General features: G+C 47.9%; 1 protein-coding gene and 2 pseudogenes across 1 annotated transcript; 1 reads left to right on the top strand and 2 right to left on the bottom strand.

Moving 5' to 3' along the window:
- Positions 1–185: 185 nt before the first annotated feature.
- Positions 186–26,942, bottom strand: LOC147342871 (uncharacterized). Its single transcript, XM_086381856.1, has 9 exons — positions 26,419–26,942; positions 16,284–16,393; positions 15,078–15,148; positions 14,080–14,227; positions 5,540–5,763; positions 4,815–4,955; positions 3,161–3,283; positions 2,738–2,780; positions 186–1,339 (listed from the first exon to the last, which is right to left on the bottom strand). Exons 1-4 carry the CDS (start codon positions 26,432–26,434, stop codon positions 14,122–14,124), a joined length of 303 nt encoding a protein of 100 aa, XP_086237982.1. The 5' UTR covers positions 26,435–26,942; the 3' UTR covers positions 186–1,339; positions 2,738–2,780; positions 3,161–3,283; positions 4,815–4,955; positions 5,540–5,763; positions 14,080–14,121.
- On the top strand, positions 14,333–14,915 carry LOC147342872 (nucleoplasmin-3 pseudogene; annotated as a pseudogene).
- On the bottom strand, positions 19,521–20,815 carry LOC147342873 (uncharacterized; annotated as a pseudogene).
- Positions 26,943–26,985: the final 43 nt, after the last annotated feature.

Genomic DNA, 26,985 nt, shown 5'->3' on the forward strand with positions numbered 1-26,985 from the left:
AAGACCTTTTATATCCCATCAACCTTTGCCTCTCCGGCCTCCTTTCCTCTGCTTGCCTTTTGGCTGTTGGTTTTGCCTCAAATGCCTCTCCAACCACTGTCTCCACTAAGTGAACACACTAGGAAGGCTATTTGACTCTGGGGAGAGAGCATTGGGAAATCACAAAGCACAAAGTTCAAGACAGCTCATGTTAAAGTGGGCTTTAATGTTAGAAATGTAAACTGATGACAATAGGGAGCTATTGAAAGTTATTCAGCAGAGTAAAAGTCTGTTTAACGTAGTGGAGGAGGGCTCCTCTAGGAACAGACTGGATTCACCTCTCCTTACTCCCCTCAGCTTTGGGAAGTCAGTCTTCAGAACAGAGGAACAAGGAGAAGGAGCGGGAGGGAGAGGAGAAGGAGAAAAATTATCTGTATCTCTGAACCAAGGAAGATCAGAAGAGTGAGCAGGGCAGGGACATTCTTCTACCTCATCACCTTCTTAACGAAAAAGGGAAATTTAATAGAAATGGCAAAAGGTAAGTTTCTTCAGGTAACATGGACCTCCCCTTGGGAGGGGAGAGAGCAAACTCATATACAGCTGGCCCAGAAGTGGGCAAATGATTCCTTCAGAACACAAGGAGTTTGCAGAAATCAACAGAGAGGCTGAGTCTTCTTGGGGTTTCTCCCTGCATAAAGCTCTTCCTTCCCTGCCCCAGGAGCACCAAGGGGAAGGGAAGGTTTATGCAGTCATCCGGGTTCATCCCATTCCTCAGCCAAGAGAGAGGGAGCTGAAGGACTCCCTGCCTCACCCATTTATTATCACAGCCCCTCTGCCCCAGTGTCCAAAGGCTAGGCCCCATGCCGGGCACTGGGGGCACTCATGACACAGACACACCCTCCAGGAAAGAGGTTCATACTCAGGCATTTAAGGTACTATGTCAACACGAAGTGCTGTAATTGGGGTCCTATTTTCTGAAACCAAAGGTGAGACATGTAGCCCAATTTGTTCAGTACACTCAAGACAGCCACAGGACAGAAAGTTCAAATCAAACCTGGGCTACATTCTGAAGTGTTAACATATGTATATGGAGAGTGAGAAGGCTCAACACATATAACGGGATACTTCCTTATTGCCCTCCATGAAGAGGGCGATATTTTATTCCTACTGTCATCTTTGTTATTATTATTATTCTTTGGCAGACGAGGCCTTTTCCCCTAGAGTCCTTCCTCCGTCACATTCCTGGGGACAGAAAGGAAAATCCTGTTTATTTCCAATCAAGGGAGTTGATTCTAGGGTCGGCCAGAACCAGAGAAACAGGAACTGATTCCTTAAATCTTCCAACTCCATGCATCAGCAGCTGAAAGAAAGACAGGGGCCAGTTAACAAAGTTTTATTCACATTCCTCCCTATCCTTAACTGAATTTCTGTTCGGCCTGGCCTCATTTCTTTCAGGCCCAGCCTCTGAGCAGGTTAAGATGGCTGCTGTAATTAATCACACCCCAGCCCCTAGTTCAGACTCGCCACATTCAGATTTCAATTAAAAAAAAAAAAAAGGCAGAATGTCTGCATACAAAATGCTCTTTGTTGCTGAAGCAGACTCATTTCAGTCTAAAAGGGGTTGGGGAAGTATAGGAGAGAGGGGAGTTTTCCAGGGCCCTCTTGGCAGTTTGTGCACACTAGTGAGGCGACTTGAGGATGATCTATACTTCAGAACACCTCTCTGCTTTCCCATTCTGAACAATTCATTTGTTTCATGTATATTAAATGTCATCATAATGCCTGGCATGAGTATTCATTGCACAGATATTAGTTTATTATTATTTACTAGTATCCTAATTATAATTACTATTATTTAATTCTCAGCACCTCCGATTTCCCTTCTCTTTAGATCTTAAAAGGTTCTGTTGTTGTCTCTCTACTGAAGTGCAAATATCCACCAGGAGCAGAGAAGGGAGCAGGTTTGGGGAAGGGGTGTGGGAAGGAGCTTCTGCTTTTCTTCTGTGATTTCTGTGACCTGCACTTACTACTTTTGTAATTAAAGACAAGATAGGAGGAGACCACCAGGGAAAAAAATAAGAATTTACAAATGAGACTGCTATCTGCTGATGTCTTAGCATTATTTTCACAAATCCTGAAGACAGCAGTGAAAAACAAATCATATTCCCCAATTTGCCTGGAACTTGCCAGACACTCCAGGTCCTTAGCTGAGCGCAAAAGAGAGTCATCCCTGATGTGGCGACAGGGGTTCAGATTCGGAAAGGGAAAGGAATCCTTGACCAGACGACACTCTTCAACTTTATACTGGCCAGTGGGGAAGAAGGGAGCAGGGTCTAAGGCCCAGTGACCCTTCCAGAATCCCAGCTTGGCTTGACGAGTTTCTGCCACTTAGAGGAAAAACCTCTCCCAACTTCAATTAATATATATAGAATTCACCAGAGAAAGACAAATATCATGCAATATTGCTTATATAGGGAATCTTTAGAAAGGATAAAAATGAACTTATTTACAAAACTGAAACAAAGTTACAGATATAGAAAATAAACTTACCGTCACTGGGAGGTAAGGAAGGGGGAGGGAAAAACTGGAAGATTGGGATGGATACATTCACACTACTATATATAAAATTATAACTAATAAGGACCTACTGTATAACACAGGCAATTCTACTCAGCATTCTGTAATGGCCTATATGGGAAAATAATCTTAAAAAGAGTGAACATATGTATTTGCATATGAGATTCACTTTGCTGTATACCTGAAACTGGGCTTCCCTGGCCGCTCAGTGGTAAAGAATCCACCTGTGAATGCAGAAGATGCAGTTTTGATCCCTGGGCCGGGAAGATCCCCTGCAGGAGGAAATGGCAACCCATTCCAATATTCTTGCCTAGGAAATCCCATGGATAGAGGAGCCTGGCAGGTTACAGTCCATAGGGTAGCAAGAGTTGGGACACGTCTAATCGACTAAACAACAAACACCACCTGAAGGTAACGTGACACTGTAAATCAATTACACCTCAGTAAAAAAATTTTTTTAAATTATGAGACGTCAGGCATGTCACTTTAAAAAAAGTATATGAACTCAGAAAATTAAGATTCTGATTCAGTAGGTGGTGCCCTAGCATCTCTTATGTTTCTCAGGTACTTCAAGCAGTGAGGACTTGTAATCATCCAAACTCACTGTGGCTTCAGACGTCATCTGCTCCAGCTACTGCTGTGGAAACCACGGCTGGGAGAGTGAAAGGAAACAGCCCAAGGTCACCCAGCCAATGAGCAGCAGACCCCAGGCCAGCGCTGTGATCTGCTGAACAAAATAACACAGAATTCCTCCTAAGTCCCAGTAAGAACAGGATAAAGAGACGGGAGGAGCGCCAGGAAGATGCCATTTCACATCTAATCACTTCTTGTCACGTTGTAACCATTTTCCTCATATGGAGCCCCACGCTGATGGATCAGAAATAACATTTTCAAAGTTATATCTGCAAGGAAATGGCTATTAATGTTCTTCCTCTCCTTTTAGAGTGCTGAGGAATACATATTAATTTTCTCTCTACTTATATTGCCTATTTGCAAATTGTATTCACTACCCAGTGCTCCAATTTGTCCTACCCATGAAGAGATTAGGATGAATAAATGTGTTCCTGGAAAGAAAAGAAAAGAAAGAATTTGTCACTGAGATTTATTTTTATAATTATTTACAGGGATTATTTTAGAATATATGGGGGCAATAATAATAATGTACATGCAAGGGTTCTGGCATAATTTACCAATACTAATTCTGCGTCTCTTCTCACTTCTTTGAAAGGAACCCCAGCTCTCTCTGCAGCTCTGAGCCAGGGGCCAGAGAGGTAGCAGCTACACCTGACCTCACCGGTGCTGAGGGTCAGATGAAGGGCTGGTCATGCCTTAGAGTGGCCAATGCCCTGGCCTAGGAGTCCTGGGTTCAAGACCTAGCTCTGTACCAGCCAGCTGGGAGCCCATGCAGAATCTTTCACTCCTAATAGCCTCAGTTTCCTTAAATGTAAACTAACAAATCTAAGAAACTATTTATTAGTAAAATAAAAATACAAGTTAAGTAGGACTTCTTGGTGGCTCAGTGGGTAAAGAATTCGCATGCAATGCAGGAGACCTGGGTTTAATCCCTGGGTTGGGAAGATCCCCTAGAAAAGGGAACGGCTCCCCTCTCCAGTATTCTGGCCTGAAGAATTCCATGGACTGTATAGTCCATAGGGTCACAAAGAGTCAGACACAATTGAGCAACCTGCGCACATCACACACATAAGTAGGTAAGTAGGTATAGCTCCCCAAAATAAGGAGAGAGAATGTCAACAAATTTCCTGAGCACCTACTACATGACAGGCACCAGGAGCAGAACAAGGACCAAGACAAAGACAGTCCTTACTCCCACGAGGTTTACATGAAAGACACAGGCAACAAGCAGATAAATAATGTAATTTCACGTATGTGAAATACATAATTTCAGGTAGCACTGACATCTGCTATAAAGACAAAAGTAGACAATGCAATAAAGAGTGGGGGCGGGGTGCTAATTTGGGGGGACACAAACTGCACAGCTTCAGATGGCTGTGGGGTGTTCTGGGGAGGCTTCTCTAAGGGGATCAACATTGGAGCCGAAGCCTGAATAGTAAGATGGGGCCAGCAATGAGAAGACTTGGTAGAAGGGTTTTCCAGGCAGAGGGAATAGCAAATGCAGAAGCTCTGCATGTTCTCCCAGTGCCGTGTTGTCGTGTTCTCACTTTGCTGTGCTTTCGTGGTGAACCTGGACTCGGGTGCTTCCAAGGGTAGAGTGTCACCCCAACCAGAAAGATGAGTACCCAAGACAGCCGCTGCAGGCTCTGGATGGCTCCTCAGCTTCAGAGCACAGGGGGGCTGAGGCTTCAGGATGTTGCAGCCAGAAGCAGAGACAGGCACAGGCACACAGAGCCCTACAGCCCTGTGGAGCACCTGCGGTCTTCCTGGAGAAGAGAACGCAGAAGGATCACTGACCCTGACAGATGACTACACCAGCACAGACTCTCACAGACACACAAAAGCACACACACACACACACACACAGACGTAAGTGCACTCACAAGAGACACACGCCAATGCTGCATTCATGGATTCCAGCTCGTGGCTGCGATCTGAGCCCTGAACCCCAATCTGAGACACACCTTGGTTGCCCATCTACTGCAAACTGGCAGGCAAAGAATACACTGTAGATTTTTGGTACTTATTTGTTTTAGTGTTTTTTTGTTTTTGTTTTTGTTTTTTTCTTTTTGGCCATACTGCATGGCATGCGGGATCTTGGTTCCGCAACCAGGGATCGAATCAGTGCCCCCTGCAGTAGAAGCATGGAGTCCTAACCACTGGACCACCAGGGAATTCCCAAATTATTGGTACTTGAACTCGGAGGGTTTATAGCTTATCCTGAGGTAATGGAAATTCATTCATTCAATTCATTTATTCAAAAATATTTATTGAGTGCTGGCTGTATGCTTGACACTAATGTCGGGACAAGGCAGTACAGAAGATAAGTTTATACTCTTGCAGAGCTTACTTTCAGTAGTAGTAGCGGTAGTGTTAGTCACTCAGTTGTGTCCAACTCTTTGCAATCTCATAGACTGTAGCCTGCCAGGCTCCTCTATCCATGGAATTCTCCAGGCAAGAATACTGGAGTGGATTGTCATTCCCTTCTCCAGAGGATCTTCCTGACCCAGGGATTGAACCTGGGGCCTGCTACGTTACAGGCAGATTGTTTACCATTTGAGCTACGGGGAAGACCTAAAGAGGTAGATATAAAAAAGAAAATACAGAATATGTCAGGTGGTGCTAAGTAAGAGAACAATACAGCAGAGAAAAGGGATAACAAGTACCAGGGGTAGGCGATCCAGTGGTTAAGACTTCACGCTTCCACTGCAGGGGGATGGGTTCGATCCCTGGTCAGGGAACTAAGATCCCACGTGCCACAAGGTACAACAAAAAAGAAAAGTGTTAGGGGTAGATAGGGTGATCAGAAGGCCCCAGTAAGAAAGTGGTATGTAGGCCAAGACTTGCCGGAAGTAAGGGAGAACCAGGTGGACATCTAGGAGAAAAATGTTCCAGGCAGCCAGAACAGCAAGTGCCAAGTCCCTGCCAAGCAGGCCTTGGCAGGTTTGGGAAACAGCAAACATGTCAGAGTGGCTGAAGTGGAGTGAGCAAGGGCAAAAATAACAGTAAATGAAATCGCAGGGCAGGGTTTAGGGTGGGGATGGGGGACAGATCATCTATCACCTGACAGAGTGAAGCTGGGACTTGGCCTTGCTCTCCAAGATGGGGATAAGGAGGCGTGAGCGGAGGACCCACATTTTGTAAGTATTGTTCTGGCTACTGTATTTAGAACGGACCAGGGAAGGGAAGGGCAGAAGCAGGGAAATCAAACAGCAGGCTATGGCAAGAATCCAGGAGACAAGAATCCCTAATACATCTTGAAGATGGCATGAACAGAATTTCCTGATGGATATGACACGGAGGGTATGAGAAACACAGGAGTCAAGGGTAAGTCCAAGATTTTGACCTGAGCAACTAGAAGGATGGAGCTGTCACACTGAAATGGATGAGCAAATTAAGGGAAGCAGGGAATCGGGATCACTTGACCTGAGAAGTTTGATACGACTTTGAGACAGACAAGTGGAAATGTCAAGGAGAAAGTTGAGCATATGAAAGTGAAGGAAACAGATCTGTACCAGAGTTAGAAATTTCAGAGTCCTCAGCTTTTAGATGTCATTTAAAGCCACAAGAGAGGAGAGAGATCTGAAGATTGGGCCCTAGAGTACTAACAGTTAGAAGTCAAGGAAAAGGGGAGGAACCACAGAGAGACTGAGAATGAGCAGCTGGAGAGTAAGGACAAACCAAAAGCAAGTCAGGCCCCAGAAGCCAAAGAAAGAAAGTGATCAAAGGGACGGAGTTCCAGCATAATGACCAATTCAGCCAAGGATCACCAGAGGCTGTTGAAAGCATCGGGTAAACAGGAAATTCACATGGTCTCAAAGTATCATTCCACAGATTGCCTATAAATTACAAAGGGAAGAATGTACCTTTACACTGAAGAGATCTGGCAGTCACCACCTACCCAAGAGTTCAAAGTTGGCATCCAGTGAGGAGACAACCTGACGATACAGACCTCTGATGTGATACAAGAGGAAGTACACACCACCCACATGCTGTTCTTGCCAAAATGTTTGGCCAGAATCTACTCATAGGAAGCAGGCAAATCAAAAAGTGGAACATTCTTTAAGACAACGGTTCTAACTTGGAGGGTATTATGCTTAGTGAAATAAGTCAGACAGAGAAACACAAATATTGTACCTTATCACTCACCTATGGAATCTAAAAAATAAAACAAACTAGTGAATATTTTTTAAAAAAGAAATAGAGTACAGATATAAAAGAACAAACTAGTGGTTACCAGTGGGGAGAGAGAAGCAGGGAGGTGGGGAAGATCAAGGTAGGGAATTCAGAGGAACAAACAACTATGTATAAAATAAGTAAGCTACAAGGATATATGTATAGCATAGAGAATACAGGCAAATTTTTAATAATTACAAATGGAACATAATCTTTAAATTTGTGAATTACTATATTGTACACTTGAGACTTATTATATTATAAATGAACTATATCTCAATTTTAAAAAGTAAAAAAAAAAAAAAGACCTTTGGACTAGACTGTCCAAAATGTCATATCGTGGGGCCAAAAGCGGGGCTGAGTGTTCTAGATTAAAATGCACTAATCTTGGGAGTACAGGGAGTTGTACATGGTTGTACATGACAACCAAGAGCAATGCATGATCTTTTACTGGCTATTGGAACTGGGGGGAAAAACTAAAAAGACATCTCAGATAATTGGAAATGCTTTAATTGGAACCTTTTAATGACATAACTGATTATATTAAATTAACATCATTTTTCTCAGGTGTGCTAATTGTACTGAAGTTTCATAAAAGAATGTTCTCTCCTTAAGAGATGTGAGCTGAAGAAATTAAGATAAACATCAAGATGCCTACAGCTTGCATATGATTTGGGATTGGAGGGAAACGTGTGTGTGTGTACGAGAGAGAGAAAATGATACATGTTACATGGTAACATTAAGAGCTGAAGAGTCTAGGTGAAGGCACTGGGCATTCATCATCCTGTTCTTAAATTTTTCATAAGTTTGCAATTTTTTGGTAAATAAAATATTGGAATAAAAGAAGGAGTGATTAACCTGTCCAGTGCTACTAAAGGTCAAGTAAATTGAGGACAGAGAATTCACCATTGGGTTTAACAACAGGGAGGTCACTGGTGACCTTGCAGACAGGAAGAGAGCAGAAGAAGTAGGCAAAGGCCAAATCATAAAGAGCTAAACAGACCCCACTGTGCACACAACAGGAGAAAAGTGGTCACGTTTGTGCTGGAGGACCACTGGTCTCACAGTAATGGGAAGGACAGATCAGGAGGGGGCGAGCAGGGACAGGAAAATGTCCTCACAGGCTCTGAAAGGACACTCCCACCCCCACAGAGCATGGCGGGGGCCTGATAGGAGAGACTGCAAAAAGTCTGCAGCCCAATTGCCAAGAGTTGATGTCTGTTTGGGAGTCAGGGGTGAGGGAGCCAAGACGGTGCCATTCACCAAAATAATGGGTTGAGAAGGGGCAGAGGGGTCTGATGCATTTAAAAGTCTACAAATTCATAAAGATACAGGCACCCCAATGCTCACAGCAGCATTATTCACAATAGACAAGACATGGAAACAACCGAAATGTCCATCACCAGAGGAGTGGATAAAGAAGATGTGATGTATATACACAATGGAATATTACTCAGCCATGAAAATGAATGAAATGATGCTATTTGCAGCAACATGGATGCAACTAGAGGGTATCATACTAAGTGAAGTAGGTGAGAGAAAGACAAATATCTCATGATATCACTTGTATGTGGAATCTAAAATAGGACACAACTGAACCTATCTATGGAACAGAAACAGACTCACAGACATAGAGAGCAGACCAGCGATTGCCAAGGCGGTGGGGGTTGGGGGGTGGTACAAAAGATTGAGGCTAGCGGATGAAAGCTTTTGCATATAGAATGGAAAAATAACAAGGTCCTACTGTATAAGACAGAGAATATATTCAGTATCATATGATAAATCTGGAAAAGAACATATCAAAAAAGAATGTATTATATATAACTGAATCACTTTACTGTACAGCAGTAATAACAATACTGTATATCAATCATACTTCAATTTTTAAAATAAGATAAAGTCTACACACAGTGTGCCCTCCTCTGAGGAAAGCAGGAGACAGGACATCCTAGAATCAACAGCAGCACAAGACAGTAATGTGAGCGCAGCACACTTGAGGACCTGGCGAGCCACTCCCATTGCACTCCATGCACCGCCGTCCGAGCCCAGCTCAGAGTGCTGGGGTGTGCTATGGTGTGACAGTGACCTGGCGGTACCTCTGTTGATAAAGTCTCCTCATCCTGGGGAATTCCTCTCCCCAAACCACTTCCAAGGGCTGCTCACCTTGTTGACAAGGATCTCCAATGTTCCAACCCTCGATGACTGCTTTGGGGTCTGAAACATCATTAAAAGGCTCTCCTGTGTGCTTGGCATTGATGCCTGCAACTTGATGTTGTTATGTGCATTGATTTCTGCCACTATCTTCCCAACTAGGTGGTCAGTTCTTTGACTGTAGGGAACCCAGTTATATTTCAAAATACTCTCAGCCTTGCCCAGAAGAGGTGATCTATAAACTGGGAAATAGAGAAGGAGAACAACAGAGGCAAGAAGACGATGAAGGCCAACACTTAACATGCCCCCTAATGGCTCACCGTGCTGACTCCCAGACACGGGGACCACTTCTACCGGTCTGAGTGAAGCCTCTAAGAGGCCACTGCTGCCAGCGCCCCCAGCTCCTAAGTCAGAACCTCTGGTAGGAAGCCTCCCAGAAACAGCCCACGGTTCTCTCTCCCAAAGCTGTTTGCAGTAAGTGACTCACCCAATTAAGAGCATCTACATAACAAAGCCTCACCGGGCTGCAGAGGTCATGCAGACTGTGAAGTGCGTCTTTAGTGCGTGCGTAGAAGGTTCACTAATTACCAGTCATTTCCACCCCTCAAGAGCCTGTCAGCCTTTGAGATGCAGGGGATAAAAGAATCCCCAAATTCCCACCCCACACCAATCACTCCTCTGTCTCCAACCCGCCCCTGCATTTCAAACCTGTGACTAATTAAGTACCAGGGATGGGCCTCTGCCCACCTGGCTCTGTGCCTGGAGGAAGGAAGGAGAGGAAAGAGGTTGCCTCTGATGGGGTGCAGGTTTTAGTAAAAGGAAACTGGAAGGGGCAAGGGAGCAAAGAGAGTTCTGACAGCGCTGCCTCCTCTCCGTTAAACGAACAGAACTTGTATCGTTTTACCTCTGTTTATAAAGGTGATAAGGGCTTCCCTCATAGATCAGTTGGTAAAGAATATACCCGCAATGCAGGAGATTCCGGTTCAATTCCTGGGTCAGGAAGATCCCCTGAAGAAGGGATAGGCTACCCACTCCAGTATTATTCAGCTTCCCTGGTGGTTCAGACGGTAAAGAATCTGCCTGTAATGTGGGAAACCTGGGTTCAATCCCTGGGTTGGGAAGATTCCCTGGAGGAGGACATGGCAACACACTCCTGTATTCTTGCCTGGAGAATCCCCATGGACAGAGGAGCCTGACGGGCTACAGTCCATGGGATCACAAAGAGTCAGACAGAGCTGAGCGACTCAGCACAGCACAGCATAACAGTGGTAAGTGTCTGCGGTAGAAACTACAGTAAGCAGGTAAGAAGAAAGCTAACTCACTCATAATTCCACCCCCTAAGGTATTGGTCACATAAACACCTTATAGCCTGCTTTCTAGATGACATGCATTTTAAATTTTTTATTTATTTACTTATTTTTGGCCACAGAGCATGTGGGATCTTAGTTCCCAAACCAGGGATTGAACCCTCACTCCCTGCAGTGGAAGGGTAGAGCCTTAACTGTCCTTAATTGGACAGCCAAGAAGTCCCTAGGTAACATACATTAGCCATGGGTGTGTGTATGCCCCTGCTCTTTCATAAATCAGCTTTTTCCATTTCATGAAATACCTCAAAAGGCTCTCTCAAAATGGGCATGTGAAAAGAAAGCTGTTGGAGATACTGACCTAGGCTACCAGAGAGACGTGTTTGGGCATCAGAGCATAAGAGGAAGCCAGTGCCAGAATTTCTGAAAGCTGAAGGAGGCCACTGTGAGGCAGGAAAGAGCTCTTACCTTTGGAACTCAAGCGACTTCCTCTCTACAAACCTTAGTTTCCTCATCTAGAAGATGAAAATAACACTGCGTGCTTTATAAGATTACTGTGATGATGTAAGGGAAATCATGGTTATGAGTCGGACACGACTGAGCGACTGAACTGAACTGATGCAAGTACTGGATATTTTATCCCTCATTTTAGTAAGTATTCATTTGTGGAGCTTCCCTGGTGGTCCAGTGGTTAAGACTGTGCTTCCAGAAAGGAAGCCATCTGGTTCAGCCCTAGAGGAGCTTAAAATCTAATTGGGAAGTTGAACACACACATACAAAAGATAAACGATATGAATAGCTTATAAAAGATATCATCAATAAGTAGACAATTAAGTGCCAGATGAGTGGCCCAGACAGTACTCCAGGAATTCAGAGGTAAGAAAGAACCCGGGGGATAATAGTAATAACCACTTTGAGCACTTTCTGTGTGCCAGGCACACACATGCATTGTTGCATTTCATTTACCCAGTGACTTAAGAGGTAGGTACCATTATTACATCCATTTTGCACAGGAGGAAACTGAAACCTCAGAGAGGTTAAGAACCCTGCCCCAAGTCACACATCTAGGAAGTGTGGCAGTGTGGAATCAAGCAGTGGACCCGGGGCACCCACCACACTCAAGCACTATGATCTACTCCAATGGAGGTAGGGGAGGGGAAGCCGAATACTACAAAACAGAGCCTCAGAAGCAAAGATGAGACCAAGGAGGGTGTCCTGGTATGAGGGAGAAGATCCCACTCTGGCTGGATGGCCAGTCTGCGTGGGCAGTAGATGCTCTCACAGTAAGAAGGTGGAAGGGGAGGAGCTAAGGCATATGAAACTTTTTTCTTTTTTTTTTTTTTTTTGGCAGAACACAGGTCACCCAGGAGGGCTTGAGGCAACAGAAGGTCTGATTAAAGCAGTTTTGGGGAAGTGGGCCTGAGAGGAGACACTTCAGGAGGCTACTAGATGAAGGTGAGGTGGACTGAAGCAGAAGCACCTAGGGGCAGGGGGACCAGCATTCTCCCTAGAAAGGCCTTGTCCCTCAACTTTTTCATTTTCATGACATTTTGAGCCAATCTACATCAGTTTCCATAGCCTCCAGCCTCCTTTTGGCATGTTTACTGACTTATTTCACACTTCAGTTCTGCAAGAGATAGCTCATTCATTCATTCCAGAAGTGCTTGTGAAGCCCCCATGTCAAAGGGAAAATCAATCTGCACAACTTGATGGCTAGTTAGAAAGGGAAAGAGGCTGAAGATGCTGCTGATGATCCAGCAAAGCTAATCCTCACCAGACTCCCCAGTTTCCCCACCTCTCAAGCCTGGTGGAGGACAAGTCTCTGCACATCAGCCAGCTCCTCAGGCCACTGCTTCCACTTCTCACCCCCACACCCCACCATCCTTGCTGAAAAGGCCAGTCCCCCACCAGCAAATGGCAAAAAGGCTCCCTTTTCTTCTGAAGAAGCAGGGCAGGGAAACTGAAGACATGGCAAGGCCTTTGACTCTACAAGCAAAACTTGGGAGAATGTGGCAGAAGAGCCCCGTGGTAGAAAGAAGGCTCAGTAGAAAAGTTGGGGACAGTGAAAGAAAAAGCTCTGAAGATGTGTTAATGTAGCCAATATTTACTGAATATTGTTGATGTATATGGCAGACTCTGCAGAGAACACAAGTAGGGTGACATCATTCGTGCTTTTAAATAATAAAGGTAAGGGAGAAGAAATGGAAGAAGTAAAGTCAGAAATAGAAACAGAAGAAGAAACACTGAGCCCTGAGACATGAAGCATCCTGGCCAAAGTCAGGGATAGGGGAAAGGATGGAGGGAAAACCTCCTAACAAGCCATGGTTTTTCCAGTAGTCACGTATGGATACGAAAACTGGACCATAAAGAAGGCTCACCACCAAAGAATTGATGCTTTTGAACTGTGGTGTTGGGAGAAGACTCTTGAGAGTCCCTTGGACTGCAAGGAGATCACACCAGTCAATCCTAAAGGAAATCAATCCTGAATATTTATCGGAAGGACTGATGCTGAAGTTGAAGCTCCACTAACTTTGGCCACCTGATGCAAAGAGCCAACTCATTAGAAAAGACTGATGCTGGGAAAGATTGAAGGTAGGAGGAGAAGGGGACGACAGAGGATGAGGTGGTTGGAGGGCATCACCGACTCAATGGACATGAGTTTGAGCAAGCTGCAGGACATGGTGAAGGACAGGAAAGCCTGGCATGCTGCAGTCCATGGGGTCAAAAAAAGTCAGAGACAACTGAGTGGCTGAACAACAACACCTTCTATGAGTCTACCCTGTACTCAAACACAAGACCTCAAATGTTTCAGGCCACCACTTGCCCAAGGAAACGTAGCCCAGAGGTGTTCCCATGCCACTGGGCCATTGATTGCACTCCACAAACATCTTTTGAGCGCTGAAGTGCTAGGCACTTAGGCTACTGAACTCTGCTGAGAAGAATGAGAGTTGATTGTCACCTAAGGTGGTTGATTTGATAGTATCTCTGATGCCTTAGAAACTTTAATCAAACTCACTGAGTGCCACTGAGGCTTGTGGGGAGAGAAAACTAGAAGTGAAGGGGAGAAATTCTGCACATTCTCAAACCAGAAGGGGATAATCATTTTATTCTCACTGGGCTTTGGTAAGAGGTAAATAACGAAACACTGTGAGGCTCCATAGGACAGGGTAGAAGACCAAGCAGGCATCTCATAAAATCATCTGAACATTATGTTTTCTCACTCAATTCTGGCCTGACTGACTCTCATTACTGAACTTACCAGTTTTCTGTTGAAATTGTTGCCTGGCGAGGTTGTAGACATTCAGTCAGACTGCTTAGTGTTGGGGTCCTCACCAGTATCACCCGAGGAGCCCATGGGCACCTCTAAGAAGTAATCACCGTCATGGGGATTTAAGTTGGTGCAGCCACTATGAAAAAAAGAGTGTGGAGATTCCTCAAAAAACTAAAAATAGAACTTCATATGCCCCAGAAATCCCACTCTGGACATATATCTGGACTAAACAATAATTTAAAAAGACAGCCCTTGCAGCAAGGCCATTGGTGCTGCTGCCGCCCTGGTGTTTTTGAATCAGGAGAGTTGGGTCTGGGTCGGGGGGTGGGGGGAGGGGAGGGTCGACGGGCGGTCTCTGAGTCCTGGTCCAGTCACTACGGATTGTTTTTTCTTTGGCTGTGAGCTCTCGGGCCACACCTGCTCTCTCAGCTTCAAGGCAGAAGAGGATGGTACAGAGCTCCTGCTGGCTTTGACCATGCTCTGCCTCACTGAGAGAATAATGTGGTAGAAGCCATAGTGCAGAACCATGACCATGAGGAGATCAAAGTCCCTGTGGCCAACCTCAAGTCATCCTGCCAACCTATGTTCAGTGTGGATGACTTCCAGCTCCAACCACCCATAACCTTCTGCCTGATGTCAGGTTCTGGCCCCATGTGGATCACTGGGCGGCACCAGACTGTCACTACAAGCAATGATCTTCCTAAGGAAGAGAGCAAAGAGAAGGGGAGTGAGGAGGAGGCAGCTGAGTTATGCCCCATCCTGCCTGCTGTGAAGCAGAGGGGCAGGCTCTAACCCTCGCTGGTGAGCTAGCTGCCGGCCACATGCACCACACACCACATTCCTGTACAAGTTTCAAGAATTGTGTGACTTCTCCATTGAAGAGGATGGCTGGTGGTGGGGTGGGGTGGGGTGGGTGCGGCCTTGGTCTGGTGCTAGAAGACAGGGGGTCCCATTCTCCATAGGGCCTTGGTATTCTAATCACGTACCTCACCCGGGCTTCCCTTTTCTCCAGGAATGGGAGGAACTCTGAACTTCTAGCATCTCTCTCTTCACTTGCCTATGAGGTCAGAGGTCAGCATCTAAAGCTCAGGACTACACATTTTTAACATTTGTTACATTTTTGGATAAAGGTTGAAGTAAAGTGCGGAGTTTTTTTTGCAAAAAACAAAACAAACAAAAACACACACGTTTCTAGGCTCACAGCAGTACTAGTCACAATAGCCAAAGCATTGAAAAAACCAAAATATCCATCACAGGATAGATGAATAAATAAGATTTCATAAATATATATACATATATATACATACACACACACACACACACACACAATGGAATACTACTTGGCCATAAAAAAGAATGGAATTAAATCATTTGCAGCAACATAGGTACAACTAGAGATTATCATACTAAGTAAAGTCAGGGAGAGAAAAACAAATATTATATGATGTCACTTAGATATGGAATCTAAAATATGACATAAATTATCTATGAAACAATCACAAAAATAGAGAATAGACTTGGTTGCCAAGGAGGAGGAGGGGAGGGACAGGGATGGACTGGGAGTTTGGGATTAGCAGATACAAACTGTTACATTCAAAATGGATAAACAAGATCCTACTGTACAGCACAAGGAACTATAGCCAATCTCCTGGGATAAACCAAAATGGAAAAAGAATATTTTAAAAAGTAATGTATGTATGTGAATAACTGAGTGATTTAGCTGTACAGCAGAAATTAACACACCATTGTAAACCAACTATACTTCAATTTAAAAAAGATGGAAAGAGAGAAAAGAAGTAGTCACCATCAGATCTGTTTAGAAGTCATCCAAGAGCGAGGCTAGGGCAAACCAACATATATTATTGATTGTGAGTGATATAAACTGGCTCTAGCTAATTTAAGCAAGAAAAGAAACCTATCAAAAGGATATCAGGAAGCTTAGAAAATCAGTAAAAGGTCTAGAGACTCGGACTTGGGAAATGGTAGAGACGGGCTCAGAAACGGAGGATGTCACTGATCATACTACTACAACAGTCTGATTAGACACTGCCTGAGCAGCCGCCACTATCACAGTGGACACAGCAGCAACTGGCCAGTTGCTTCACTGCCTCCCTAAATGGTTAATGCCATTGCATTGGGTTCAGTGTTGCTTCTGAGGAGGGTTTATAACCCACCCTAAAACTTCCGCTCACCTCTTGAGGAGCCTCAGCTGCCAGGGACAGGGAGGAGGATGCGACCACTTCAGCTTCTGTAGTTGGAAACAGGTCCTTTATTCCAACAAGCAGGAAGCAGGATTCAGATGCTAGGCACAAAAAGGAGATAACACTAAGGGTGAGGGGTGTGACCAAACTTCACTCCCAAGTGACTGTGGAAACCCATACTTCAAGAACCTTTGAAGGCAAGTGTCTAACAGGCTTCTCAAACTGTTCTGGCCCACTGTGTGACATTCCAACGGTGGTACTGCTGTGCTGTGCTAAGTCGCTTCAGTCGTGTCATGTCTGACTCTTCGCAACCCCAAGGACTATAGCCCGCCAGGCTCCTCCGTTCACGGGACTCTCCAGGCAAGAATACTGGAGTGGGCTGTTGTGCCCTCCTCCAGAGGATCTTCCCAACCCAGGGATTGAACCCACATCTCTGAAGTCTCCTGCATTGGCAGACAGGTTCTTTACCACCAGTCCCACCTGGGAAGCCCCCAGTGGTGGTAACACCAAATGGAAATAAGGTTAGTCAGATGGGACAGGTAAATGATATGCCTGGCTGCAAATATTTTTTTTTTTAATTTCATTGACTTAAACAAATAGTGATTTTATTTTTCTAATGTAACAAAAGTTTTTTGGAACCAGGTGATTCCTAGAAATTGTTGTGTCCCAGAGACATCAGGATTAAGTCTCTCTCTGCTAGTCTCTTAGACTTTTCCTCATGGTCAAAGATGGCTGCTATGGTTCTGGATATTGTATCCAAACCCATGGAAGGAAGAAAGGAGAAAGAAAGGAAAGGGAAGGGTCACAACAACTGCATCATTTCCTTTGATCAAGAAAACAATGTTTTCCAAAGCTCCCCCTCCTACTTTGCCACTGCCTTACTTTTACTTGTGCGTCATTTGCCCAGACTGCGTCACATGACCATCCCTGGCTGTAAGAATTATCAGACAAAATGGAAACAAGATTGTCATGATTGGCTCCCACCAATTTTGCACCACTGCCTAGCCCAGGCACACTGCTACAATGTTAAGCTGAGGAAGAAGGAAGGAGGTGGATATTAGATAACTTAACTAAATTCTGGTATCAGATTTGGGCATTTTAGGGTCAGAAGTTGGACACATGAGCACAGAGAACAAGGGCCTTCCAGGAATAGAGGACAGAGGAGCTGAAAAACACAGAGCATGCAGAGAGAACATCAGACTTGACTGGGGTGTAGACAGCTGTACTTTTGATAATCTATCCTACAGAAGTAAAATAATGGATTTCAAGGATATAGACACAAAAAATATATTAGAGGAAAATTCTGTTAACAACCTACATGACCATCAGCAGGGAAGTGGCTGATTAAGTGAGGTATATCCACTCTGTGGAATACAGGGGGTCCTTGACTTCAATAGTTTGACTTAAGATTTTTTTCGACTTTACAGTGGTATGAAAGTGACAGGCAAACAGTAGAAACTATACTTTGAATTTTCAGTTTTGATTTTTTCCCGGGCTACTGATATGCACTATGATAGCTTCCTGATGCTGAATAGCAGCAGTGAGCTGCCACTCCCAGTCAGCCCCACGATCACAACGGGAAACACCTGATACAACTGTTCTGTACCTGTACAACCTTTCTTTCTTTCCACTTTCAGTACAGAATTCAATAAATTACATGAGATGCTCAACACTCTATTATAAAATAGACCTGTATTAGGTGATTTTGCCCAACTGTAGACTTACGAAAGTCTTCTGAGCATGTTTAAGGTAGGCTAGGCTGAACTATGTTGATAGATTGTAGTTGGTAATCTACCAACTACTAGGTTGGTAGATTAAGATACATTAAATGCATTTTCAACTGGATGATATGTTCAACTTTACCAGCTGAACTACCCGGAAAGCTAGGATGGGTTTATCAGCTAACTCCATCATAAGTCAAAGATTTGTACTATGCAGCTAAAAAAAGGAATAAATTAGCTCTCTATCTATAGACTCATTTTTTACTGAGAAAGAATGAACAAATTGCAGACAACTCTAGTATAATCATTTTTGTATAAACAAGCAATAACATAAGAGCCCCATACATTTGAGTGTAATTTATATGAGCGTGCTGAGCATGGTGCAGGGACAGAAGTTACACCCCAGGCTGTTAACACTGCATATCTCAGGAGACAGAGTGGGAAATGGAGAGGAGACGGGTGAGATCATGTTTTTCTTTACGTATCTTTGAGAGCTTTGCTGGTTGAAGTGAACATAGATTTCGTTTATAACTTTGAAATGCAACTTAATCAAAGCTGTTTAAAAGAAGTTTAGAACTAAATTACAAAGTGTCAAGTGTTACATGTGGACAGTGGAGAGTCACTGAAGATTTGGGGGCAAAGGAATGATGGGAGCAAGAAAATTAAGCTGGTAGGATGATGTATAATACATTAGGGGCAAGAGAGGCCAAGGATACACAGAATTAGAAGGTTTGTGCTATAGCAGCTTAGCCAGAAGATAATAATGGACTAATAATACAGGGCTAATAACACATAGCAATAATATGTAAAATGAGAAAAAGAAGGAGCCCAGGCTACAGCCTTAGGACATACATGCATGGAGGGTGGGAGCAGCAGTGATGGGGGAGGAATGTCTCCATTAAACTGTGTCAACCAACACATCATGCACTTTGAAAACCAAAATAAATAACTAGAAAACCATAGATATTGGTATATTTTCTTCCCCAACCTCCTTGATCATTGACTTGTTTATATTTACAATATAAAGACTCAGAATAGTCATTATTTTTCCGTAAGTTTGTGCTATCTCCATTATTAAACTGAAAAAACACACTGAGATATGAGACAACAAAGAATGCTTACTGGTAACCCCCAAAAGTGAAGTGAATCCCCAAAGTTATCGTTCATTCAGCACAGCTGATGGTACAAATTAGTGCCTTTTTCTTCATTCATTTCTTGAAAGGACAGCTCCAGTCCCTGCCCTGTCAAGTTACCATCCAGTGAAGAGGAGAGCCTCTCATCAGAAAATCCCATGTGGTAAGTGCAGTGAGCCAGGTGAAGAGGAGGGCAGAAGTTCACTCTAGATGGAAGAGAAAGCCTTAGCAAGGTCCTGAGGTGAGATGCTGTATGGCACCTCTGAGTAACCAAAATGCAGCCACGGGTGGCAAAAACTCAGAATGAGGGGCAGTAGGAGACAGGAGAAACCTAGTCTGCCTTTTAAAACAATTTTTAAAGATCACTCTGGCTGCTAAAGAGCTAGAAGAGAAACAAGCAGGGGAGCTCAAAGGTCCAGTTTCCCCATCAGACTGGGAGCTGTCCAGGAGTTGAGCTGAGCCCACTTTATTTATTCCTTTCTCCTCCTCTGGGTGGGCCCCTCCTGCTCAGCAAGGCCTCAGATGCAGGTGGATGCAGTTAACAACACAGCACACACTCCCCCACAAGGTAACTAAGCCCAGCAAGATTCCTCTAGGGTGATGAGTTGAGTTGCTGGGGGTCTGATGGAAAGAAGGGATGAGGATACAGATGAGATGCCCCGAGGCAAGGCCAATTTCTTCTCTCCATGCCTCAATTTCTTTATCTATAAAACAGGCCATTCATGGTACTTACCTCAGAGTTAATGTTAATTAGTGTCCGACAGAAAACAAAGGTTCTAACAGAGTTAGCTTTTGTTTTTAACCTTCCTGAAAGACAGATGGGACCCTATGGGCACGAAAATGTTTTCCCTGCTGTCTGAGGTATGACTGGTTTCAGATACCAGAGAATGTTCGAGAACCCCTGACCCAGTCAGGTCTTGGGACTACCAAAAGACCAAAGTTTGACAAAGTTTTACCTGAGAGTTTGGGCCAGGGTATGTGCTTGTAGTCCTTTGATTTAAAAATGCTTAGATACAACCTTAGGCAGGGGAAAGGACCTGTCCACTGTCCTGTGAGTCTCGGGTTGTGCGCCAAGGCGCTGGATCGCGCCGCGACAACCGCTGCCCAGCCGGCGGGGGTGGACCCGGGTGAGCCGGGGGCGGGCCGGCGACGCGGAGGGGTGGGACCGGCACTGCAGCCCGCGGCCCCGCCCCCGGCGGAAGTGCTGCTGGGCCCGCCCCGCCCACCGGAGGCTGATTCCCCTCGCCCTTCCCCCGACCCGCTCTGCCCAGCGCAGTTCGGCTCCTAGGGCGTGTAGGGCCGGGGCCCCACCACCAGTCCGAAGAGGAGGCCCCCGGGGCTGTGTATCTGGCTGTCCCGGGTGGTACGTTCTGTCCCTCTCACTCCCCCGCCCTCCCTTCCATTCCTGCGTTACCGGCGCGGCCGCAGGCGCCGCGGGGAACCGCACAGGTAAAGACCCGGCTAGCGAGGGCTCAGGTGTGGGTCCCTCCCAGGCTGGACGGGCAGGGGAGAGCTGACAGCACGTGCCCAGCTTTTTTTTTTTTTTTTAATCAGAGTGATTGTATTGATTGTGGGGCTCGGGGAGGGCGGACGCAGACCCCAGGAGCCCTACACAGCACCGGGGTGACAGAGGGGGCGGGACTGAAGCCCCCAGAGCTTGGGGGCCGTATCATTCGTGTCCCCGCGTCCTGCGCAGGCTCTGTTGTGTCTCAGAAGTGATGAGCTGGTTGGGTGGGGGCGGGTCGAGGCCGCGACACAGGACGGTTATTCCCCCACCCGCTCCCCGAGGTGACTGGGGTCTGACAGTCGCCCCGCTCGGGCGCGCAGTCTCAGGTTTGCGGAATGAAAATCAATAAAAACTGAAGCAATGGCAACGAACATGAAACACTTTGGTTGTTATTATTTGCGTTTGTTAAAAGTATTTTTTTTTAAACTTGCTTCTTGGAAAAGGTGGCTAGGATCAGAGCCTCGGAGACGGACTCAAAATGCCCCCTGGGCGCCCGGCAGGGGGAGGGATCCCAAGCCGCGCAAACTTCCCGGAGCTGCTGTGAGGGATCCAGAGGCGGTGGGGGAGCCCCCCAGGGCGCTGGGCTTCCGGATACGGCTTTCCTCTGCGCCTCATTGTCCGCACTTTAGGGCAATGGTGTGCACCCCCCATCCATTCGCTTCGCCCCGGTTCACCACCCCCACGCCCCGGGGGCCGCGCCTCCTCCCCTCCCCTGAGCTCTCCCCGGCGCTTTAAATAATGATATTTGCATGCAGGGAGCGATTCATAAATATGTCAGGGCCGGTGAAATATAGGCAACATTTCAAACTTTCTATTTAAAAAACATGAATTATGGCCGCGGAAAATGTGTTCCCATTTAAAGGCGATACGAAGTATTTGGTGTCTCGTCCCCGGGCCCATCCATCACGCAGACAATAAAGAGAGTTTTTCGCCCTGACACCCGCGATTTATGGGCGCCCTTCTCTGCCCTCATCACTCACCCGCCGCGGCCGGCCGGGCGACAGGCCCCGCGGAGAGACCGGCGGCCGCCCCCTCTCCCCCAGCGCGCGCAGTTTGCGCCCTCGTCAGCCCCCCAAGACTACCTCTCCCCAGGGGAAGCGCTGCTCTGGGAGGTCCACGGTTGATGGTCTGGGCAGCCAAGTGGGCAGCCCAGTGGGAGACAGAACCACACTCATCCTCTCATCTCCGCGCAAGGCTATCTCAAGGCTGGGATGAGCGGGCAGACGAGCGGCCCTGCGGGCTGGCTCTGCGTCCGGGCCTCGCCCGCCAACCGCGGCAGCGCGGGGGGAAGTTTGCAGTGCAGGCAGCAGGAGGTTATTTACGTGCGGTTTCGAGGTGAGGGGAAAGCGCTGGGCAGGGGACTCTCCAGGGGGGCTCATTCTGCCCGGGAGAAGGCGAGTTGGTCCCAAGCTTTCTTGAGCCCCGCTGGGCGGACGCTTGTGGGCAAAGCTTTCGGCAACTTTTACAAAGTCGCCTTCTCCCTGGTGCGATTCCCATAAACGCATCCTGAGCGTCCGCGGCACCTTGGAAACTATTTCTTTCGGGGCAGGGCCCGAGAAGTTGGCGAGAAATAAGGAAAGGGAGGCGCCTTCCTTCGCGTTTCGCCGGGGACCAAGCTCGGCCACCAGGTACCCTCTTTGCCCACCTCCCCACTTTGCGCTCGGACACACCCCTAAAGCGCGCTGTCGTCTCAAAGCGACCACCGAATCTCTGCTGCAAACTTGCTTTGAAGAAAGTTCGAGCTCCGTCTGCCGTGGAATTTGCTTTCAATTTTCGCCCCGGGCGGACTCGGCCCCGGCGGGTTTCCGAAGCACCGGCAGAAGGTGGGGGCTGCCGGGCACTGCCCACCGGGAGAGACTGCTAAGGCCGAGGGCGCTGATAGTCCAGCCTCCCTCGGAGGCCAGACCTGCAGCCTTCTGGGCACGAGGAGCCACCTCGCGTCCTGAGCTGGGCGGATGGGGCGTCTCCACACCCGGGAACCGGGAGCCGTTTCCTGCTGGATGCCTGAGAGCTGGATTTATTCTGATACACGCAGCGCACCCGCAGCCAGAGGAATTACGTCGATTCTAAAAATGACAAGGTTGAATTTATTAGATTAAGATTCATCTGTAAGTGCAGGGTGATGAAAATTATACAAACAGCTCCAAGTCCAGTGTGAACTGCAGGATTGCTTCCGGCTTCAAGGGCATGTAACATAACATCTGAATATTTAGATATGTAGAGGGATATAAAATAGTATTAAATTCTCGGTGTGTGCACATATAGTTAAATTGGGAAAATTCTGGAGCAAGTGTCATTTTACAGCCTCTGCTTGGGTGTAATCTGGGCTCGAGATAGCGCTTACGTCCAAATAACCACCCAGTGAATATATTCTACAGACAGAGCGAGTTCCGCATCGTCGAGGTGTGCCGCGGTATGTGTACCTCTTTATTTAAATATCTGCGGCGTGGCAGAAGTGATATAAATACATTTTTAAAAAGCAGGCGCGCAGATAATTGAGCCACTGCACGGATACAATATTTCTAGGTAAGGAAATAAATATTACTACTAGGTTGGCTGTGGAAAGTGTGCACAAATGGGGGGGGGGGCTTTCGGGAACGCGTGGTAGGGGCCACAGGTTCTGCAGCTACGGGCGCTCAGCAAGCTGAGGTGGGCTCTATTGGGATACCCGCTGCCTCGGACCTTGGGGCGACTACTGGGAGAGTCTCCGCCGGAACAGGCAACAATGCCGCACCTTGGGGGTTCTCCCAGATAACGCGTGAAGATTCCGAAGCACTGAAGCCAGCACTCCGGGTACCAGGGCCTCAGGTCCTGCGGGCAGCTCCTCCCCCTCGGACACTTCAAGCACACCTTAATTCTGGCTCCACCAGGCTCGAGCAGTGCGCATTTAGGCCTATCGGTTTGGAGTAAAAGCGAAGAATAGGGCGAGTCTCGCTTGGTTCCGAAGCACCTCAAAACTCGAAGTCAGAGGCCAAACGGAAGAAGGCCAAGATTTCACACCCTTATGGAATCCAAGCCGCGCCCGGCCCTTGAAAGGCCAGCTGAGGCTATAGAAGCAGTTATCTGGGCGTATTTACTTATGAAATGTTAGGCACCCCCTCACATACTCAGTACAGAGGCCCAGATGCCCCATAGGTCTCCCCTGCATGTTTGCAAAGCCCAAGCAACGCCACCAGCTAGGTCAGAGACATTGCAGCTGTTAAATTCCAACACCAAATGCTAATTCCAGAATAGGGAGCTTGCCACCCTCCACCCATCTCACCACCTGGTCTTTTTTCTTTTTTTTTTCCCTCACCCCTCCAAATACACCCAACCCTTAAACAGGCGCAGAGCTTCTGACAATCCCTGCTTGAGGAGAAATTAGAAGGACTTGGTACTGAATGCCTGGGAATTGCACACACTCCTGAGGCAACCCTGCCGCAGAGAAGTAACCCGGGCCCTGAGAATGCCCTGCTTCAGAGAGTGTGGTTGCGCTGAAGTGGTATATACCGTATACTGAGAGGAGGGAGAGAGAACAGGAGACATTCCCTGGCTAGTAGAACAAGTACAAATGAAGAGGGGGAAAAGGAAGAAAAGGCTGAGAGCCAAGAAAGAGGCAAAAGAGGAAACAAAAAAGACAAGGGGGTGGGGGAAGAATCAGAGGAGGTGAGCCAAGAAGAGTGCAGGCCTTGGTGAGGCCCAGGGACCAGGCCAGGCGCTGGCAACGGCAAGCCTGGTACCTCCCTGGCCCCAGAGGAGGCTAGTGCCGCCGAGGACCGTCCCCCACCAGCCCAGCGAATCTCGGCTCGGCTCCCAGTCCGGAGGGGCGGGCCTGGGTCCAGTGGCCTCCGCGCGCCCCTTCTCTCCCCACTCCCGGGGGACCACGAGGCGGGGCGGGACGGGGAACAGGGGGTGCCCCAAGGGGCGCGCGCCAGTCCAGGACTGTTTGGACGCTCTGGGCCAGGCTTTCCAGCTCGCCGGGCCTGACCTGTCAGGCGGATTATCTTCGAGGGAGATTAATAGGGGAGGCGGGCTGCAATAATAATCGTTTTGTTTGATGTGACAACTCTGATAGGCGTTGATTTACTTACAAACTGATAGGCTTTTAATTGAGCGCCTCCGCCGAGCCCGAGATGAAAGGGAAGCGGCGGTGAAAGGCGGCCCGCCTGCCCTCCGGCCTCAATACTGATTAGCCATCTCGACAGTGAATAGTTCAAGGCATTTTCAAACTTTTTTCCTCAGCTCTCTCTCTTTCCTTCTCCTCCCACCCCCTCCTCAAATATCTGCCAAGCCCACTCCTTTTTTAGAGAAAACAAATCATTTCCATTGTGTGCAAATAAAATCCACAGGACATCCACGCCAATCGCCGCTGGGGGTTGGAGGCATTAGGCCCAGCGCGGAGTCATTAATAACTCCCCTTACCCCCACGGCCTCACGGCCTTCGGGCATTTGACCTCCCCTTGGAGGTGCGCAGGTTCGGCTGCTGCAGCCTCCCGAAAACCCTGGGAGTGCAGACCCCCAGGCGCCCCCGTGCGCTCGGACCTTCGGAGTTCGATTTTTCGAAGAGCGAATGCGCGAAGACCAAGACCCGCGCGCGCGCGCTGCATCTTGCAGGCCTGAGAGCATGTGCGACCACACCGTGGCACGCCTATTCCAAGGGACACAGGGGCCACTCTCTGGTTCCCCCAGCTGCCGGGGGTAAAAAGAAAGCTGCTGGAATTCCAGGAGAGGGAAAGGACTGAGTCTGGAGACGGCTGGCTGGAGAGCTGGGGGGAGGGGGGAAGGGAGGTTCCCCCGCGGTCACCTCACCTCCATCTCTGGACGCCGCCCCCAGCATTCTGTGTCCGGGCCTCGCCGAGAGGCTGCGGCGACGCGGGGCCCATGGCTGGGCTCGCGGGGCTGGGAGATCTGGGCGACATTTCGACAACCACTAACCCAGTGACTCAGACACTAACAGAGCAGCAGGATACAGGCACCCTCAAAAGCTCTGCTCTGCAGACACAGAACCGTCCGGTTGTCAGAAACCGGCACCTGGGACTCGCTCCCCAAAGGTTATTTCAGACAGCCTTCACAACTTCGCGTGTGGCCGCGCCACAGTCTCATGGACTCACCTTCCTCCGTTGTCGCACCGGCAGACACTCCAAAGCCCCTTGAACGGAGGTGTGTTCTTACACCTAAACACATACACCGACAAACTCCTTTTATACACACCGCCTCACTCCCTGCTTCTCCCAAGTATCTTTAGTCAAGTTACCATCTCATGAAGTTTACCAATCTAAAGAATCAAGGGATAAAATTAAAACGCATAAAAAGAATGCCTACGAGAAATTCTAAAACTCACCCCTAGAAAGTTCTCGGTACCTGTGCGGAGTGGGAGACAGAGACAGAAATGAGGGAGGGAGGGATGGGGTGGTGAGAGTGGAGACCGCGAGCACGCCAAGGGCAGGTCCCAGACCCGACTTCGGCGCCGACGGGGCACGGACCGGGTGAGCGAGGGTGGAAACCGGGTCTCAAGGCCCGGCCCCCGCCCCCGCCCCCCCGCGCGGGTACAGACTGGCTCCCGGCTCCCCAGCGCTCCCAGCCCCACCATTTATCAAAGGACTTGACAACAAAAGAAGAGCCGGGGCGGAAAGGGGGGGTGGGGAGGGGAGAGTCAAAGTCTTCCAAGTCCTTCCGAGGAAAGGGATGTACCCTTCTCTCGCCCCCTTCCAGTTTCTGCGAGTTTCTGGAGGTCACCCCACCCCCTCGAATTCGCTCCGGACGCTACCAAAGCCCTGAAAACTCACACAGAGGCACAGGCATTCACACACACTTCTGCACTCAGATCCAGGTACACGGAGGCACGCAGAGCGCCTCCCCTCTGCCTTCCCAACAGCCCGAGTGACGGTGCAAATCGAGGGGAACGCGGCGGTCCCGCTCCGCTTCCCTGGAAGAGCCGGTTGTTCCCACAGGCAGCCGCCGCATCCCCCTCCCCACCCCACCCACCCTCTCTGTCTTGATTCTTCCCTCTGCTCTCCCCGCGCTGGTCAGTCCTGGCTCGGCATTTCAATAAATTCGAGCGAGCAGCCCAGAGTAACCCTGGCTACCAAGACTGCGGGGATGACAGGGGTGAGGGAGGGCTGGAGAGGGGGCCTGATTGAGCCTGGAACGTATCTGCCCCAAACACACACGCCAGGCCTCTTCTTCGCAGCCTCTCAGCCCTAGCCACGATGGGGGACGGGTGTCAAAGAACTGAGGCGGGGGTACCCCACCTCTGACCTCCAGAACTCAAGGCTACGTTGGTAATGTGGCTCTTAGAAAGAAGCCTCCGAGTTTGGAGTCAGGGCACTAGGGAGGAGGGAGAGAGGGCCAGC

Source organism: Bos grunniens, chromosome 28, assembly GCF_055505025.1.
Source record: "Bos grunniens cultivar Pamir isolate PY7600 chromosome 28, Bosgru_T2T1.0, whole genome shotgun sequence".
In the NCBI taxonomy this organism is placed as follows: Eukaryota; Metazoa; Chordata; class Mammalia; order Artiodactyla; family Bovidae; genus Bos; species Bos grunniens.

Excerpts from the sequence above, each read along its gene's own strand:
- LOC147342871 (XM_086381856.1), bottom strand. Across the intron at positions 15,149-16,283 it reads CAGCTGAGGCTCCTCAAGAG|GCAAGTGAAGAGAGAGATGC; the intron begins GTGAGCGGAAGT and ends CTGACCTCATAG. Across the intron at positions 14,228-15,077 it reads AAAAGGGAAGCCCGGGTGAG|TGGCTGCACCAACTTAAATC; the intron begins GTACGTGATTAG and ends TTTTTTTCATAG.